The 20814-nt window shown below is 35.0% G+C and overlaps 1 protein-coding gene across 29 annotated transcripts in view; it reads left to right on the forward strand.

Moving 5' to 3' along the window:
* The window catches only part of ablim1b (actin binding LIM protein 1b), a 513083-nt gene extending 492712 nt beyond the window's left edge, over positions 1 to 20371 (forward strand). For all 29 annotated transcript variants that reach the window (XM_039775700.1, XM_039775776.1, XM_039775715.1 and 26 more), the window contains 7 exons: positions 1757 to 1883; positions 4360 to 4424; positions 6128 to 6188; positions 7883 to 7890; positions 8556 to 8630; positions 10695 to 10775; positions 16522 to 20371. In XM_039775700.1, coding sequence (XP_039631634.1) covers positions 1757 to 1883; positions 4360 to 4424; positions 6128 to 6188; positions 7883 to 7890; positions 8556 to 8630; positions 10695 to 10775; positions 16522 to 16635 — 531 coding nt within the window. In that variant the 3' untranslated portion in view covers positions 16636 to 20371. The remainder of the gene's footprint in view (positions 1 to 1756; positions 1884 to 4359; positions 4425 to 6127; positions 6189 to 7882; positions 7891 to 8555; positions 8631 to 10694; positions 10776 to 16521) is intronic.
* The last annotated feature ends 443 nt before the right edge of the window (positions 20372 to 20814 follow it).

Consider the following 20814-nt stretch of genomic DNA (forward strand, 5'->3'; position numbering starts at 1 on the left):
AAATGATACCTTTGGTTTTATGTTTGGTTCATCTCATGGGAGGATACAGGGTAATGCCACCCTACTTATTATTTGATATATGTAGAAATGCACTAGATTTTGTACCAGGTAGTTTAAGGCCAGTGCCCATTTCTAATATGTTCATACTACACTAGATTCCAGTGACATCCAATCTTCAATTGCAAGCACTCCTCCACCTCAACAATTGTTTTAAGTATGCAGTACATTTTTCTGTGAGGTCTGTGCATTTTATCATGTAGCTTTGCAATGATAGTGAATAAATAAAAAATCTGAAGTTTAATAACTATGGCTAACAGCTTTTCCAGTTTGTATCTTATATACAGCAGCAAAATATCCTCTGAAGAATTTAAAGTTACGGAATCATTACTATAACACATGCCCAATCTCTATCCATCCATTATCCAACCCGCTATATCCTAACTACAGGGTCATGGGGGTCTGCTGGAGCCAATCACAGCCTGCCCAATCTCCAAATTTCATATAGCCCTTCAAAAATATTTCTGCAAACACATCATTTTAAAACAGTAACATGACATTTAGCAGTACATTTGCAAGTAGCCCCAAATAAACATAATATTGTGAATATATATTTCAGTAATGCATTTGGTTTTTTTAACGTTAATCCTAAGAAGCAAATACACAGTGGAGCAATATAAGAGAATGTACACAAATAAGATTTTGTAAAAGTTAATTTATGTCCTCTATTATGATAATCCAGTCCTTGTATTGTACAACAAGATGTACTTTTCTTGGTTTAGTTTACCCACATACAATGTATATGAAATTCTAATCTCTATAATATGAGTGGGTAGCAATAATAGAAACTGTTTAGCTGCTTTATTTTAATATTGTGTGTGTGTGAATTTATGTGCAAGTACACATGTATTTTACTAATTCTCAAAGATATCAGTAAAACAGATCCAGTAGAATTCTTTCAATGAATTACATATTTAAGGAATTTAGCAGAAATTATGGGAAAAGTAAATTTACATTCAAAACAAAAACCAGGAAGTACTTCTTCATTTAAAGGGTTGTAGGATTATGAAACAAACTACCAAGTTTATATACCCAAAGGGAGAAAATAAGTCATGTCTTTCGACAACCTACCAGGTGTCATCATCAGTGGAAAATGATTAGACATACAGGAATCAAAGGCAATATATAGCAGGTGAAGGGTGGGGGTGGATGGGGAGGTTGTAAGGGGTGGTGGTGAATTAATAAGGCGAGATTCAGAAGGCGCTGGTCTCTCTAATGAAAACACCATTAACAGACACTTGGACTTGAACACAACATATGCAGGCTTAAAAAGAACACCCAAACAATAAAAGAGACTTTATGAATAACACATTCTGAACCACACCTTATTAATCCCCCTTACAACCTCCCTTTCAGCCCCACCCTTCACCTGATATACAGTATATTACCTTTGATTCCTACATGTTTAATCATTTTCCTCTGATGATGACACCTGGTAAACTGTCAAAAACCTATAAATAAAAAACTATTTTAAGATATTCAAGTGACTTATTTTTTCCCTTTGTGGATCTCTAGCTACAAATATACAAACTATATCACAGACCTTTGCTTCCATAAATATATATACATTTAAAGTATATATATATATACAGTATATATATATATATATAGTCTAAGTTTGATAGATTGAATACTTGTGCTGCCTCTGTTTCTCGTTTTAATAAAATTGCAACTCAGACAGCTGATCTTGATATTTCAGATCCAGTCGGGCTTAGGTAAATTAATTTTAAAGGAAGAAATGGAAAAAGAGATGAATCGAGACAGATACTCAAGGAGTCTTTCTTCTCATCGCTGTGATGTCACATATGCTAACTCCTACAAGTCAGGTATGAGAAATAATGAGGTGACGTAGAGTTTGTTCTAGGGATGATTTCAATTCCTGTCATTATCTGACTGTGCAATATTAACTACACCCCTTTCTCAATGTTCCTAATTTTTTAAAGATGAAGGACTGCTTCAAAATTGGGTTCACCATTAAATATACTCTATAAAGTAAACAATGCAAAGGAAACTAAATGAAACACCAGGTTTGGAAAACGGACAGAGAATAGACGTAATTAATCACTTCATTCTCAATACACTCATCCTTGTCTGGGTTATGGTAGCAGCTTTCCAAAATAGACAGACCAGGGGCCTCATGCATAATGGCGTGTGTAGAATTCACACTGTAACATGGTGTGCGGACAAAAGCAGAAATATGCTTACGCACAAAAAAATCCAGATGCATAAATCTGAGCAAACGCCAACTTCCACGTTCTTCCACTCCATAAATCTCGGTCAGCATGAAAAGTAATGCACGTGCACACGCCTGCTGTCCCGCCCCAACTCCTCCCAGAATTACGCTTCTTTGAATATGGAGGCAAGGAAAAACTTACTATTTGTTGGTTTAAACATTGGAATAAACAACAAAAGGAAGTTGATCAAGGTGATCGTAGCCCACCGTCTGAGTGTCATATGAAAGCTTATTAGGGTACAGAGAGAAAAAAAAAAGGCACACAGCGGGGAAAAAAGCACGAAATGTCAACTTTAATCTCAAAATTTCCACTTTAATCATGTAGTTTATTTTGTCATTAAAGTAGAACATCATAAACTTCATCTTAAAATCATTTAATTTACTAGTTTCTCAAATCCCATTGTAACTAAAGTAGCACATTAAATGCTTTGTTTTGTATTTGATCACTACGTGCTTCTAGGCTTTCTCTTCCTCCAACAGGACACAGAATTCATTACATTCATAATAATACAGTTCTCTGAATAATTAAAATACTGAGATGTATATGTAATATCATTTTCATGATGATAGGAGTTAAAGCATGTTATTAAATATGGGAACACAGTGGCACAGTGATTGTTCATGTCTCACGCAAGATACTTGCTGCGCCATGCGCGACCTTCGATGAAATACTTTATTGTAGCAGTACTGCCTCTTTCAAACGTACTAACCCCCAATTCCTGTCCTTACTTTTCTTTCTCCACATACCCAATCGCCACACAATCAGCTCTATAATAGATGTTAAGCCATCTGTAAGCTTAGAACACCGATTCTTCAAAACTTTTAAGGAACATTGAAATATCTTCGTAGTATGTGTTTAATTATTCCATCCATCATTCCTTCCAGTGTCTCGCGAGCACCAGCAAGAATACAGCGCGAGGCAGGAACAATCTGTCAATGGAGTGCCAGCGCCTCGCTAGCGCTGTGGCACCATGTCCTAACATGTTTAATTATTAACAATATAGATTATTTAAATGAAGTTAAAGTTTTATCTGTATAATATAATAAACATATTTTGCTGCATTTCATCTTAAAAATGATATCGTCATCATATGTAAATACACGCTTTATAAAGTGGCTGAGGTTGTGCAATATTTTAACTGTATCGCAAGTTTACAGTGAGGTAATTGTACTTATAAGTACAAACAGTTCTACAAAGAGCACTTGATGGACTGATTGAGTGCATTTATAGTTCTTGGGATAAAACTGTTTCTGAACCACGAGGTCCGTACAGGAAAGGCTCTGAAGCCTTTGCCATGTGAGAGCAGTTCAATAGACAGCATGGCTGAGGCAGCGTATGCTTGATGCTATATACCGATAATTCTCTTTCCAGTCAGCTGCTGTACAGCTGTGATTCCCCACTCAGATACAGTAATATAAATACTCCGAGTGGTGCAGTGAGAGTAATATGGAAAAAGATGATCCGCTGTGGCAACACCTAACGGGAGCAGCTGAAAGAAGACAAAGAAGATGCAGTGAGAGTAACAACGCTAAAGCAGCTATTGTATTTAGAATAGCCAAGTTCTCCTCCGATGTATTAATTACATTAATTAATAACATTAATAACATCTGTGAATTTCCCCTTGGGATTAATAAAGTATCTATCTATTAAAGTATCTATCTATCTATCTATCTAATCATACTTAAAGGCAAATGTGCATACACAACATGTTTGCTCTGCAAATGTAGGATGCAAATGATAAACAGCAGTGGACCCAAAACCTCACACTGTGGCAGCAATTTCTAAAAGATATTATGGGCTGCATAGCCATAAGACTTCTCCAGTTCTACAAAACACCCAGATATCTGTGCAAGGAACATTATTTGGCTCACTACACAGCCAGGTTTGATTCTGTGTTGCTCTTTGTCAAACTCACCACTCCTAAGCACACTTTAAAATGTGTTTTCATTAAATAAAGAAAAAGAAGAAATACCTTCTTATGAATAAGAAAAAGACATGAATTTCCTTCTGTCAGCATGATAATTCATTAGTGAAATCTGTCTTTAATATTTAGTCTTTTCTGTTATAGATCTCAATGCCTCTACATCCAAAACATCTTCACTTCCTGGATATGGAAGAAATGGGCTGCACAGGGTAAGGTGACAAATAATCACATTCTGAAAAAAAAAAAAAATCTTATGGCTCTCTTGATTGGACTTTAATGTTTGCTCAGTGGCTTATTATTCAGAAGTTCTTAAAAATGTTATCTATTAACTAAAATGCACTATTAAGAAAGTTACATCACCTGTTTAAAGAACTTCATTGATGGGTTTAGCCTACATGCTGTGGTGACAGTGCATCATATGTGCAAGCTGCACCAAATGGCAATTTGGCAAGAAATAACAAGGAAAAGGTGTAATGTTTTGTGTTTATGCTTATATATAATTTTAATATAATTAAGTATTTTTTTCAATTAAATTCAGCTTTAATCATATATAGCATATATAACACAGAGTATATATTCACTGAGATAACACTGAGTGCTTAAAAATATTTACACCTACGATACAATAATTCTAAAGCACACAACCTTGCATTTGCATACATAATGATTTAAATTAAACAATCAGTAAAATAAAAAAATATGCAATTGGTTAAAGACAAGTAATATTATAGTAGTGTAAATTCCAATTAGCATAAGAACTGAGACATGGTCAGCTACCAGTACAGTACAGCAATGAAAAAGAATTTCTAGTTGACAGCAGTCTTACTGTTAATTCATTTCTGGGGGGTCTACGGTCTTTTGGCTGACTACTCCACCCCCATTATACAAGTTATTGCTGATGTTGATAATTTGTATAAACTAAAGAAAAAGTATATAGTCTGATCTAATGTCCATCACCATTAATTGCTAAGGTTTCCATTTACTCTGATGTCTCATTCCATGGACATGAGGAGTTGTCTGGAAAAGTAGCAGTAGCAACATCAAGATATTGAGAACTGAAACAGAATAGAAAAGGTTAAATAACAATTCATAATGATTACCAAGCTTTGATTTTTAAGCAGGAAACTAGCAAAATCTGTCATTTGAATAGCCTCATCGTTGATTTAACTGGGGGCTATTAAATAAATTAGACCAAAGATATTCAAAGAAAATGCAGTGACTTAAAAATAAGTGATATATGGTTGGGCTTCATAGTCCTCTTCCAATCCCGTATAACCAAATTTGTAATAATGCTTATTACAGTGCTGGAATTCATAAATATAAAATTAAATAATTTGATAATAATGAGAATCAGTATACCCCATGACTACATTGGAAAAAGTCAGGTTAGAAGATGAATTACTGAATAATTTGATAAATTATTAACATACTGTAAGCTGCTTTAACATTAACCATGAGTTTACCTGAATAATATGCATCCAAACAGTGCTGGATGTTTAGTGAAGATTGTTGTTGTAGATAATCTTTATTATGTAGATCAAATTTCATGAAAAATCTATATATTTGTCACTCCATGAGATTCACAACACACCTTCAAGTTGGTAAGCCAAAACAATGACTTTTTAGGCTATGGAGTTTAGAGAAAATTCTCAAGTTTTCTGGTCATTCATTCTCATTTGGCAGACTGAAGTGGGCTGCCACATTTGTGACTATTTTTTATCATTTTGCAAAAATCATTTTATTGTTGTACCTAAGACATCAGTTCTTGAGCCCACAAAGATGAAATATTCAAAAGTGAAACGTGTACCGTATTTAACTCTTCCCATTAATATTTTCTGGAAAAAAATTGAGTAAAGTCAGTTTTCATATTATTTCTTTAAAATAATTGTAATATTATTTCTTTGTCTCCTAGCCACAGTCAACAGATTTCACTCAGTACAACAGCTATGGGGATGTGAGCGGAGGTCTCAGAGGTAAAACAAAAAAGTTAATAATGTTTTTTACACCTGGCACTCATTCACGGTTGGCTTTTGACTAGAAAAACAGGTCAATGGATAGACTTCCAAAACAAAATTATTTGACAGAAAATGTGCTTTTGCTTAATTATGTATTTAATTACTGTAAATGTCCTAACTTTTAACTTGCTTTCAATATAACTTTGTTATATTAGAATTTATCTGAAACTGGGCGCCACTCAAAGGATTATAAATCCACAGAGTTCATTGTAGCAGTAGAAGAACCATTATACTGTACAGTTAGGGACACCAGTGATTAACTAACTTTAAAATCACAAAGAAAAAGTATGTGTTTTCTGTAACACCAAGGCAGCATCAAATGTGAAAATGGAACGTGGAGGAGGAAATTTGTTTGTAGAAGTGGACTATGAATTGTTTGGCAGAAAAGGATCTTGAATTCACACATTAAGTAAAAGAATAAACAGACATACTCATTGTGAGTAGACTCTCTCTATCTCTGGAGTTGTCCATAATGAGAGGTCTGTGGTCACCTAGGGAATATACTCAAGGCCCAGGATGAAGATTTTCCCATTGAGTGACTAGTCCCCCTTAATGTATCTACAGTATATTTCCCAGGGAGAAAAGCTTTCACTGTAGTTAGGATCTAGCGGGTTGGAGTACCACAAAATGGGTAAAGTTCTCAAAAGTGTACCAGTTAACTACTGAGTGGTGTTTAATGCATACGTTGAAAGTGGATTATGGTTGTACATTACCTGAAAAGTAATGATTTTGATGAGCTTGTGCCAAGACAGCAATCTAAGTACTGAGTTGTCATACACAGCAATTATATTATTTAAACCTGAAATCTATAAAACATTCTCTGGGTGGCGAGTTGGAGTCTGCAGACAGTAAGGCACAAATAGTTTGTGAAGATTTATTAAGAATCCTAGTGGAAGCTTCTGTATGAAAAGATTCAATTTACAACAAGCAATCTCTCTAATACTCTGAATATTTTGAGGTATTAAATTTAGGTACATATAATTTCAGAGATTGATTATTAAGGAAACCTCAGGGTTGTAAGACCACATATTTTTATGGCTTAAGGGCACCATCAGTGTTGTTTGCAGATGATAATGCTATTTGTTGATCTTGACCTACTGTGATAACCAGGGACATTTGAAATGTGAATTTAAAAATATTTGGATTTTTGAGTGAAGGAGTATGCATTTCTGGGTCTTGTTTTTGACTAGATGTGTTGTGTTAAATATATACCTCAGCTGACACATTTTGAGGAAAACAGAAATGAGGCATCTTCTTAGATCACTAGGGAGGACATTACAGGACAAATCCAAGGACATGTTGCAGGGATTATTGTATATTATCTTTACTGACTTGGTAATGTCAGTCTTTTCTAACCTGCCCATCATGTCCCTTACTACAATGTAATAACAATACAAACATGAATGAGTAAATACAGATGTACTATAAGGTTTCATCTCATCAGTAAAAATTTCTAATGTTCTTCTTGAATTCATCAGAAGAATCCTACAGTTTTTTACATGCCTTTAAGACTTTTCAGTGGAACTGGACAAAAAGGCATTGACAAACATTTCAGTAATTTAACACAAATTAGCAATAAATAAATCTGTTGCATTTCCAAAATGAATTTAATTGTATGTACTAATTTGTTTTTTTGTTCTTATGTCTTTCAGATTTTCAGGTATGGTATATAAAAGTGACTTCACTTTTTTGCACATATACATGCACTATCAGTATATGGAGATGCAAATCTGCTTATGTGAAAATGTATATGAATACTGCTAAACACTGTTTAGAAGAAGCTGTATTGAATAGCTAAAATTCTGTGCTTCAGGTAATTATTCCTTTAATTAATTTTTGTTCTCTAAGTGTTTGAAGGTAGAGGGTAGTAGACAATTAGTAATAAACCCGGTACATGAACATTTTTGCACAAATGTGAGTTGTAATCCAAAATTGCTGGACACCTTTCTTCCACAGCCAACATTTTTTATATACACTTGAAACTAATGATGTTGAAATTGGCACAGAGTCTACACAGGATTAAGTGCAACAAAGTGTATGCTAGCATATAGTGGTATCTGTTATTATGTTATTAAATTTACCAACAAACAAGGGCACAATTTATTTCAAATTATGTCCTCATCTTCCTTGTGTAACACTTTGACATTAAACATTGGTCATTAGTAAATGTTTTAAGCATTTTACTTAGACATCTTCAAATATCAGAGAAGTGTATTTTAACATTGCTATCTTAAACATTTTTTTTATTTTCTCTGTGTTATAAAAGGTATTAATCAAGAAGAACTACCTGTGGTGTATCAAATAACATATTTTTCAATTCTTTAGCCTATCCAGGATGGACATGTACCCGTTGCCAGGATGGACAGAGGAGTGTCAATGCCCAATATGTTGGAGCCCAAAGCAAGTATTCTATTTCCTCCAGTTCGGTTTTATCACCCTCTCTATGTGCAAATAAATTATGAAATGAGTAGCTTATGTGACCAAAAATAAATCTGCAGCTTACATTTTGCCTTGACTACTTAGTTTTATAAATGTTTTGAAAACAAAAAAAAATGCAGCATTTATTCTATACAAGGCAAAGCACGTATAATTTTCTTTTGAAACAAAAATAAAAAAGCATGTAATAGTAACCCTTTTAAACAGTCCTTTAAAACAAATAGTAAGTGTAAAAGTGCTACTGAAAGGCATAAGGAACATTAATTAAATAGACAGAAATGCAATATGGATTATGCTTAAAAACAGGAAGCAAACTATGAAAAAGGATTTAGGTGTTTGTGGTAATACAGAATTCTTATCATTGTGATAATTTGAAGGAGAAATAAAAGTAAAAATAAACAATTAGGTTATATTCTAAAATTAATTGACCATATATCAAAAGATGTCATGTTTGTTTCTGGAGTAATATATACAAGTTTATTTGGCACACCACATAAAAAGACACGGTAGCTCTAGAAACTATAGGACAGCAGCTATGTACATCCTAGAACTAAATGGCTTGTCCTACTCTGACAGGCTAAGGGAATTAGACCTGTTTAGTCTTAAGCAGAGGAAGCTGAGTGTCTCCAAATTCTCAGGGGTATGATAAAATTGATTCTGCAGAATTCTGCATGGAATTATGGCTCAGTAAATTAAAGAGACGTTCATTCAAGCCGGGAAGCAGTGCTTTACACAAATAATTGTTGGAATCTGAAACAAACTATAAAGTCTTACAGTTGAAGCAGAAACGTTAAAAATGTCAAACTAGTTCATTGATATATAGGGACAGTTCGGCTATTAGCTAACCAAACAAAAATTGATGGACTGAACTGACTTGTCTCATTTGCCAAACTTGTTATGTTCTTATGTAAATAAAAAATTCCATATTTGTAATATGTATTAATCAGACAAAATGTTCTAATTTTTCTGCAATAGCAATAAATAATAGCATCAGAGTGGACAGGAAGCAACCATTGATAAAACATCAGTCCATCACAAGGCCCATTCATATATACATCTAAAAACTCTCCCATCAGTATAGAGCAGCTATATACTGTATTTACTAGCTTAGCTGACACTTTTTATTCAAAGCGACTTACAAGTGACGTCAACATAATCGAGTAAAGGGGACTGTTTTAAAACAAATGTTATAGGACAAGGTTACAAAATTGTTCATCACAAGTTAGAGGCACAGAACAAAAAACAAGCTGGTTACACTTATTTAGTTACAAGAACCTAACATAGCCATAATCAATTAGACAGAAATTCATAAAACAAGAGAGTCTTCAAATGTTCCTTAAAATTTTGAGGGAGCAGCTGTCCGAATGGAGGTTGGCATCTCATTCTATCAGATAGAGCTGCACGTAAAAAGTTTCTAAATTGAGATTTGATGCCACGTAGAGGTGGCACCACCAGATGCAGTTCATCCACAGACCTGAGAGGGTGAGAAGGAGTATAGGAGCTTAAAAGTGTGTTCATATTAATAGGTTTTGATCCACTGATTACATACTGCTACAAGGAGCCAGTGTAGTGACCTTAAAAGAGAGTGACTTGTACCTGCCTCGACTGGTTGAACAACAGATGTGCCCCTCCATTTTTAATCCATATACTGTATGCATAATTATCCAAAATTATTTGTATATGCTCAACTTTTTATACATGACGTGAAATACTTAGTATCAGGAAATATACAGAGAACATGAAAACTCCACACAGCCAGAAACCACAGCAGGAAACGAAGCCATTGTTCCTGTAACAACCCTGACCACTGCATCACTGTGTAAGTAGTAGTTGTAAATGAATGACCTTTGGTAGCATTTTTAGATTCATTACAAAGTGGGAGCTCAGCAAATACATAAAGGAATTAATTCAATATGAATCTTTAATGCCATTGCTGTTGAATTTGTATATATTTCAATAATTCTTTCCTTTTTAATTTAATTTTGTTGTAATTATTATTTTCTGAAGGAATACATTTTTGTGTTTCAGGTATATCCATATGAAATGCTTATGGTCACCAACAGGGGGCGAGCCAAACTGCCAAGAGATGTGGATCGAACTAGACTGGAGGTAAAATAAGACAGATAGGTAGACAAATAGGTACACTGCAGCTGTTGTTTTTGGAGGAGGAAATGGTGGTTAGTAAGTGAAATGTAACAAACATTTTAGTTGCGGACATTACAATAAATTAGAAAACCACGTAAATACGTGTGAAAAGAATTTGAAGAGTGAGGAAAAACGTTGCTTTTCTTAAGGAAAATTACCAAATGCCATAGAGAAAAAAGATATTTAACAAATTCACAAGAAGTAGCATATGCCCACTAGATGTTAAACCAGTGAAAGGCAACCTTTTTCGAGTCCAAGAATTTTCTTTCGCGGCGCACCTGAGGGACTGCCCATAAATAAAGTCACGACGACACAATATATGGACAATCACCAATAAAAACAGTTAATTTTACAAGTTTGAAAGACATTTTATTAATAAAGGAATCAACGGATAAATCTTAAATTTAATTAATGTGAACGTTGAGATTGTTTTTCAGCACATATGAGATTGATGCGAGGATCAGTTTTCGAAATACAGACGCGCAGTTCCTTGTCAGTCATTTGAAGTCTCTCGTGTTTTTTAGGCTGGAGTTATACTTCACGCGACGCGACACATGCTGCAGCGGACGCTCCTGCTACGCAAGCGTTGTAGTGTTCATACTTGCGCGCGTACTTTACGGAAATCTGGAGGAATCCACCAGGTGGCAGTACAAGATATTATCACGGTGAGAACATGTTCGGCTTCTCTGTGTTGTGAATTGCCTAGAACACCTATTAAATTCTGATGACACCTTACAGCAATATCTCTGAAAATTATGTTTATTGATTAAATCCATCAATTCAGGGATGTGTCCATTCCAGCAAGCATTGGGCACGAGTGAGAAACAGTCCCTTGATGAGGCCTCAGCTCATCGCAAGGTGAAAGCACACACATACACTAGCGTCATTTTAGCGGCACCAGATCCCCAATTCTGCATATCTTTGGAAGGAAACCGGAGCACAGTGTGGAATACAAGCTGGAAATACCAGCAACATAACTCCCTGCGAGACAGCAGTGCTATTGCTCCGCCACTGTGTCACCCTCATGTGTGTAATTAACAGTATTCATTATTTAAACGAAATTATATGTAAAATGTAATATACACACTTTAATGCATTTCATCATGAAAGTGATATCAAGTATAAATCTAAAGATTCTAAATGTGCAGAGAGTTGGAATATCATATATTTAATTTGTTCTGTGTGGTGATCTATTGCTGCTTTCCGCTGCAGTCAGGTCCAAGAAGCTCGTAGCGATTAAAAACTGGGATGACGTTTACGACGGTCTGCTTTAATAATAAAGTAAACTACGAGGTTAAACTGGACATTTCAAGATTAAAGCCGAAATTTCCACTTTAATCACATAATACACGTTTTCACCGTGTTTTTTATTTTTGCAACTTAACAGCAGCAACATAATGTATAGCGTTATACAGTATTTGAACCACTGAGAAAAAAATGCTTGTATTCCACACTGTGCTCCGTTTCCTTCCAAAGATATGCAGATTTGGGGATCTGGAGCCGCTAAAATGACGCTAGTGTATGTGTGTGCTTGAGCTGAGGCCTCGTCAAGGGACTGTTTCTCACTTGTGCCCAATGCTTGCTGTAATGGACACATCCCTGAATTGATGAAATTAATCAATAAACATCCTTTTCACAGATATTGCGGTAAGGTGTCATCAGAATTTAATAGGTATTCTAGGCAATTCACAACACAGAGAAGCCGAACATGTTCTCACCGTGATAATATCTCGCACTGCCACCTGGTGGATTCCTCCAGATTTACGTAAAGTATGAACACTACAGCGCTTGCGTAGCAGGAGCGTCCGCTGCAGCATGCGTCGCATCGCGTGAAGTATAACTCCGGCCTAAGACTTCATTTCTGTAAGTGTTCCGTTATCTGTTTTTCCAACATAAAATATTTTTAATCAACCAAAAGTTCAAAAACAGTAACAATTTTAAATATTTTACAAAAGTTTTCGCAGCGCCCCTAGAAAATTCAGCGCCGCACTGTTAAACTATGCACAAATTCCACGTCCAATCAAAGATCTACAAAGGGAATCTCTTGTAACTGTGCTTCAGTTGTCCATAACTTCTGTATCCTTTGCACAGGAAACTGTTTTAAGACAAAGAGGAAACCCCAGTGTACAACTCTGACTAGGCATTTGTGGACTGAGGATAATAAAATTGTATTATATATACTACTTCCCCTTTGATAGATCATTTATAGTAAACTCATAGGGTGTTATGTTTACCATTGCACCTATTAAAAGAGTGGGTTCAGTGCAGATAAATCATAGAAAACAAACATTAATGACCATCAGAAGAGTTTTGAAACATTCCTAATCAAGTATTTAATACATTTTTCTCTTTAAAGAGCACAGTCTATGTCTTTTATTTTTTTTTCATAAGAAAAAGGACAGACAGGAGTGTATATGTTTATAGTAAATCATTGTCTGCTCCTCAAACTACACACTACAAGTTAACAAACCTGTCAACAAAATGTCTGTGGTATATGTAAGCCAAAAAGTTAGCCTAGCAAAACATTTTATACACTCTTATGTATATAACAGTATAGATCAGTGGTTTTATTATCATGAAATACAAGAGAAAACTCTCAGCTCATCAAGTATATGATTGCATTAAGAAATTAAAGAACAGGACTAGCCCTTAATCTCTTCAGTCCCATAAGTTTTATTTCTGTCTTCAGCATTCACTTTGTTTTGCGCTGTTGAACATGAAGACTAATGTGAACATTTTGCTCCATTATTCAACATGTCTTATGGAATTCATTTTTGCACTTTCTTCCTTGACCTACAATGCACTGTTTGTGTCTCATTTTAATGTTATATACGGAGTGACATTTATTTATTTAAGTCACAGGTAAATCCTCTTTCATTATCCCTTTCTGCCAGCTTAAACCCTTGCAAAAATGTTTTGTTTATTTTCTTGAAAGATTCCCACAATTCTGCCATGGGCATCACTAATTTCCTTACACTGCTGTGATTTAACCCATTATCTGGGCTTTCCCTGAACATCCTATAACTGCTGGATTTTGGTGAATATGTTACGTTATCAAAAAAGACACTACACCCTAATCTAATGTGCAAATACTTTATTCTCCTAATACAGTATAACACATCATAATAAGATAAAAGAGAAAATAAAAGATTTCTAATCTAGGATTTGAAATAAAAAAGAGTTCATATTATTTTCTTTTCATTAAGTGCCTTTTGTGGGTCAGATATTTAATAAGCCTTGAAATGGTGGCCCAGATAGCAATAACTTGAAATGAAAAGGTTAAGGCACCACTCCGGTAATCTCCTTTAATAGACACAAAAAAGGCAGATGACAAATGGCTCAAACAAATAAGTGTCAAACACAAGGACAAGACTTCGAGAGCCCTGTCCTTCACTAGTGTCAGTTTGACATCTGACACAACCTCACAGGAATGGGCCGGATTTATAGGGCTGTGACCAGAAGGAGTGGAGCTTTCTCTGGGTGGCAGGGTAGGGACAGTCGTCCTCCTTGGGCATCGGAGGAGGAAGGAAAGGATAATATTAGCACCAACACCCTTTCATCCCAGGATAGAACAGCTTATTTTACCAGAGTGAAGAAGGTGGTCCCCAGACGTGCATGCATGACAGCCTCTAGACATGTCCATTGAATTATTTTTCAGAGCCATGTAGTGCAATGTGGATTTGTTACAGTATATACAGTATATTATATATATTAAGACCTGTGTGTAACAAAAACAAAGCAAAAATAATATTACTCCTTTGCTTTCTAGGTGTTGTCAGGTTTTGGGTTTTATAGCAGAATCTTCCTTTGGGATCTTAAGTTTTGATACATTGAAATGTCTTCAGCCTTGTTAACAGTAATGTCTTTCTCTGTCACCAGAGACATAAGATCAGAGTGTCATTTTTATCAAATTTTTTATTTAGTTTAGACTTAAATCATATTTGAGTTTGGAAAAACTTTGTTCAGTAGTTGCTGAGTATACAAGCAACGTGACATTAATGTTCACCAATTGAAACAGTGTTGTAAACACTAAATTAGCAATAGACTATTTTAAATTTATTTTTAAATAGCATTGCTTTGGCGCTTATCTTTTTACAGGTGTGTGCTTAATGAAACACCCTTAGCTCTGTAACAGAGCTGACCTGACTGAGCCAAATCACTTTATCTCTTTTCCTCTTACAGTAGGTATACAAACATGCAGACACGGAAATGCATTCTTACAGATGTTTCCAGTTTGAGGAAATTTTTCTTGTTTGCAGTGTGTTTGAGTTGATAGGCATAAAATGTTTTAAACTGTTAAAAAATAGTTGTTTTATTAATCTATAATATTTTTGATAGTGGAGAGTGTCTAATAACTGTAACAAGTCGACAAGAAGACCTAGTTTTACAAGTAAATTAAATATTTGCACCTTATATAAAGACATTACAGCAACCTTCCACATCATAACATAATACAAACCAATAAGAGCAGCACACAAATATTTTTCTTTATTTTTGTATAATTAATAGTAATAATTATCATATAGTTTACGCTGTATTTCCATATGGGATTATAAACAGTAGCCTAGCTTGATATAATTAGGCATGTTGCTAAGGGGGCACTTGGCCAGTGAGGGAAAGGAGTAGGGACTTGACAAACTGTGTCACTCTTTGTGCATTTCCCTGCCTTTTAGTATAGCTTTTAAGATGTCGCAACTTTATGAAATGTTTAGTCACATTGTATCTCACACAGGTTGAATTCTGGATATTTAGAACTTTCTAATTGTTGTTGTTGATGGCACTAAGGTGTGCCTTTCAATTAACATTTTTTCTGCAATTTACTTGCAGTTCTGACCAGATAACTATTCTACTGCATTCTGTTTTTCTTCTCCTGTATTCATGCAGTCGTACGCAATCATCGGATCAAGACAGACAACTTACTTTTTATTAATAACCCTAGACTTTTCAATGTTGCCATCACTACATTTACATTTCTTCATGCTCCTTTTCTACGGTTACTGGAGTAGGCGAATTGTAAAATAGCTTGGTGATATATTTATGCACTAATGACTGTTGTAGCTATTCTTCATCCTGTTTACCATGTTAATCACAGATTGACACAATAATTTGCAGAAGATATATTGCCATGTTGTTTTGACACTAATTATGGTTTGGCACTTGTTCTTCTGTCCTTTTCTACAACTTCATGGCCATCCAATGTATTTATGTAATCCATATTTCTACATCTTTTAGTCACTTGTTATCAAAAGCTTCCATCTGTTTGATTTGGTTCAGTCCTCTAGTTCTCCAGCATCATTTTAATATAATGATTTATTAACTGTGCATTTCATGGAGTGGGTTAAATTATATGGATTTTGGATGGATGTAATTGACTGTTAGGGCAACCATCAAGGTTGAAGAAACTACTAAGGTGGACATCATTCTTGGGAGCATGCATTTTTGATGGCTGTCTATAGTTGTTGAATTTATACATTCAAATATTCAACAAAAATAAGTACCATGTGAAAAAAATCTCCCTTACATGTAACAGTATCAGAGAAAAAGAGATAAATTACTTTAAGGGACTGTTCAAATAACATTTGAACATTAATTTAATTACTGCAAGTTTAAGTATTTAATAATTTGTTTTATTTTTTGGTACCAAGAAAAAAGTAAAAACAGATGCAAAACAATCTATCATTCAGACTAATGCTTGTTTTTCGGTTTTCAGAGACATTTGGCTCCAGATGTTTTCTTTGATATTTTTGGAATGACAATCCAGGAATTTGACAGGTTACCTCTCTGGAAACGCAACGAAATGAAGAAAAAGGCAAAACTCTTCTAAACAATTCAGTGCATGTCTTATTTATGAGCAAAACAATACTATCACTAGAATATTGTTATATACATGTAGAATTTTTTGTGGCAACTTAAATGAAGCAAAAACCAATATAAATATATATTATTAAGTCAATCTGCTTGGCTTTCATCTAAACAGAGGGGCACCCTCATTTGCAAACATCATAATTAGCAATGAGGAAACACACATCATTTATTCCAAGAAACAATACATATGATCTTTCATTTGTGTGCTGTTATATGTAAAGGCTTTGAATGGAAATGGCTTCTTTTTATTCCTTTTATTTCTACTTCATATTGTAACTGCCCTTATAAAGCTGAACTTTACTGGTAGAACCTCATGAACATTTTGAAGCTAATAATGTGTAAAATAATATAGCTGTTCAGAAAGGTATGTCTGACAGCTATTAAAAATTAACATTCATGTTATATATAAGTGCTTTACAGAAAAAAAATAGGAGAATTAAAAATAAGTGTATTATTTAATACCATTTTGCCTACCGGTATTTGGTTACTTGAATTGCATATGTCCCTGGAATTAAAGGCCACGTCCCACAAAATAGAATCTAATACTTTTTTCTCACTGGAGAACAGAATCTAGTGCCATTTAACATTACTAAGTAAAAAACATAGTAATATATTGCAGCATAAGGTTTACTTTTATATGGAACTATATTTAAGATAATACAAGAGTTTTTAAAAATTTTTTTTAAAAATTGTGAATATTAATTAATAGCATACTCAGTAGCTTTTCAAATAAGTCTACATGCCACATGGTGGTGCAGTGGTGCCAGTCTGTAACCTGGCTTTACAATTCATGTAACTACACGCAGAATATTTCGTGTTTTATAAGAGGTTGTCTGGGACCATTTGTAATAATAATGAAAAATCTACAGTCATACTTGTATTTTTCAGTCTCGAGCCTTGTTTGAACTTCAGATCTAAAAGTGTCATTCAGGTATATTAAAAAAAAAAAAACATAAACTGTATTTCAAGCAGGGTTACAGGGAGCCAAAGTGTATCCTAGCAAACGGCCCTAGATGAGCCACTGTCCCTTCACAGGGCACAGTCAGTTTAATGTAATCTCTTTGGATTATGCAAGGAACAATTCATTAAGACTTTTTTAGTGCCCACTTATCTACTGTGTAAAGTGCAAGACATGAACTAACCCTAAATGGGATGCTAGTCCATCACAGGGCAAGCATTTGTTCACTTACTCACATCAGGGCCATTTTATTGTGCATGTTTTTAGGGTGTGGGAGGAGCCATCCATTCATTTTTCTGACACTGCTGTACAGTAGTATAGGATAAAGAGGATATTCCAGCCACATCATGTGCCACACATACTGTAAAACAGCCCCACTCAGAATGCCAACAGGGTCACACATATTAATGTACCAACACACCAGTCACCCCACATACTCAGGATAATATAGAACCACCAAGCAAGCTGAAAAGTCAATATGGCACATGTTAAAAATGTTGTGCCATTAGTACTACCAAGGTGATCACTTTGTTTAGAAGAAGGCAATAGAAAATTAGTAACATGATAATTACTGACCCTCCCCACATCTACCACTAAAAGAGTGTCTACCAGTAAAGGGCATCTAAAGATACTGGTTTTGTGTGTTTTTATTTTATTTTTTTGTAAGTAAAAATTATAGGGAGTTTGCTATGTCATTTTGTTTTATAAACTGTATTTTTGTATAAAAAAGACTTTACAAGATTAACAGTGCTACTGAAATGTTTTATTTTTATTCTTTTCTGCCCAGCACTGTGAAAGCATGGTTTGTGAAAATGACTTTGTAGCTAGATTGCAAATCCAGTTGTGTTTTCAATCTTGTCTTGCTTCAAAACTCTGTTCATTGTGTGTTATCTAACTGTAAATGGGTGGGAGGGAGGGTGGGTGGGATGGGGTTTGTAAAGCTGCTGTATATATACAATATAAAATGAAGTTTGATTGGCTGCCAGAAAACTTCAAAATGAAATGATGGACGCCCACAAAAGTAACTTTTCAGCCAATTCCTCCCTTTTTATGTGACTTCTTATATGTCAAAAAAACAAAAAAAAAAGAACAGAAGAATTACGAAATGCATCCAGAAGCCAAGGAGCTAAATTTAGTCTTTGCATGGACATGGTAGGTAGGAATTTGGAGTGCTGGTATAATAATTTTACTTTGGAAATGTATAGAACCACTTCTCTTACTGAAGGGATTTGCTATTTTTTCTCTATTTGTGAGTTGTGATCATACTTTAATTATTATATTTCTTTTTCAATTCATGTTATGGACAGTATGCTTACTGCTTTCAGGATACATTTATCTAAGGTGCTATCCAGCTCTGCTTTCTGTGGGCACAGAAATGAAAGAGAGCTTTTCGATATTGAGCATTTTAACTTTTTCAAATGATGGGTTTTACCAGAGTGTGTCCAAATGGTGCAATCTTATCTTGCAGAACCGTTCTGTTGATTGGAAAATGCACATTAATTCCATACAGAGTGGGAAAAGGAATTTAGGAAAAGGGTTTATGGAAATTTAGTGCATATCCAACAGACCAGTGCCTTAGGCTAGTCCCAACACAGAAGATGTTGCTTATGCTTCATTTGAACATTTATGTTCTAATTTCTCTCTGCAAAGACAACTTCCTTCTTCACGCACTGCCACCAGGTCATTCGAATTAAAACACAAAACGAGAGGTTAGTGTGAGCCTGTTTTGCAGCATACAGGAACTGGAGCAAAGCTAATGACCGTTTTGGGCCAGGTGGTTTTTTTCTTACTTCTGTGTATTTTTTAAAATGATGTCAACTTTACTTCATATGTTTCTGTCTTGAAGGATCAAGTAGTGACCTGTAGGTCATGCTTGAAATTATCCCTTTTGCAGTACCATTGATTTGATTATGCATTTGAAATGTAGGCAGCCAACAAGTGGCAACAACTCTCGTGGTCTATTTTCAGAGGGCATATATATTCAAATATCGGCATTTTCACTTCCCCTGAAACGCCGGCTGCTATGTTTCACTTTGCAAAATAATCATTCAGCAGCTATGGACAGCGCTGATAGGGAACCAGTTGCTGGAGTATCATTTTTTCAATTAGTATATTGAGCAGAGCATCTATGGTAAAAATAAGCAATAAAACAAAGTGGAAGATACTATTACAATGTAATGTTCTGTTTGTTTATCATTTCGTCCTTCCCACATTGTCATAGCTTGTGAACAGCAGTGTAGGCTTAGGTAAAGTTAAAAGGTTTAGGTCAATGCAAGTTGCCCCGTCTTACCCAAAGACATTAACCTGCAAATGTCTCAGGCCAGCAGTCCACTGAAATGCCACTGTATTTCAAAACAAAGCTGACACTCCTGCCAGCAAAGGAATAACACTGTCCCAACTGACTATATTTATTACTGTAAATGCCAAGCACCTTGTATTATGTAAATTGAGACTGAAATTTTGTGAACTGGAATATTACTAACATTCATTTGACTTGAATCCATTTAAACTGGAACATTTTGGATTCTTTGTTTCCTTCTTTCTCTCTTTTATTCCAAAGCAAATAAAACAACAGCAACTTTGGCAATTGAATAAAATGTGTGCTTGTTTGTTTGCCTCAATGTTACAAATCAACATGTGTCCAATTTCTGATTGATTTCTTGATCGTAAGGTTTATGAAACATGTTTAAAAATGAAGAGCCTGTGCAGGTTTTTACATTAAATGTAATATTCAGAACTATCTAGTAATGATTTTAAGCCTAAAATTGAGTTAGGCTTTTGTTTCTCAACCAGTGTGCTGACTGGATGGTTGCTCCTAAGACTGTACATGAATGCCAACAAATGACATCCAAAAAAGCAGAGGTTTCTCAAGTGCAGCGCACTTCTCAAGTCCAGTTTTCTTCAGTTGTGAGATAGAGGAGTATCGCTTTATATAAAATTTCTGACCAACATTACCTAAAGGTACTGTACCACCCCACCTTCTGCCTGATACTCATCAGCACGACTATGATAAGGATAATGGGAGTATTCCACCACCAGAGATGGTTACATTCATGCGTACAAGATGAGGGCAGGGAGGCATGGAAGGGTGCTGCACTCCTTGAGAGAATGCAGTCGGCCATTGTTCCATAAAATTTGAGTGAAGGAAAAAGTTAGGTTTTTCTTTTTTTTATTTATGTA

Source organism: Polypterus senegalus, chromosome 1 (genome assembly GCF_016835505.1).
Source record: "Polypterus senegalus isolate Bchr_013 chromosome 1, ASM1683550v1, whole genome shotgun sequence".
Lineage (NCBI taxonomy): Eukaryota > Metazoa > Chordata > Cladistia > Polypteriformes > Polypteridae > Polypterus > Polypterus senegalus.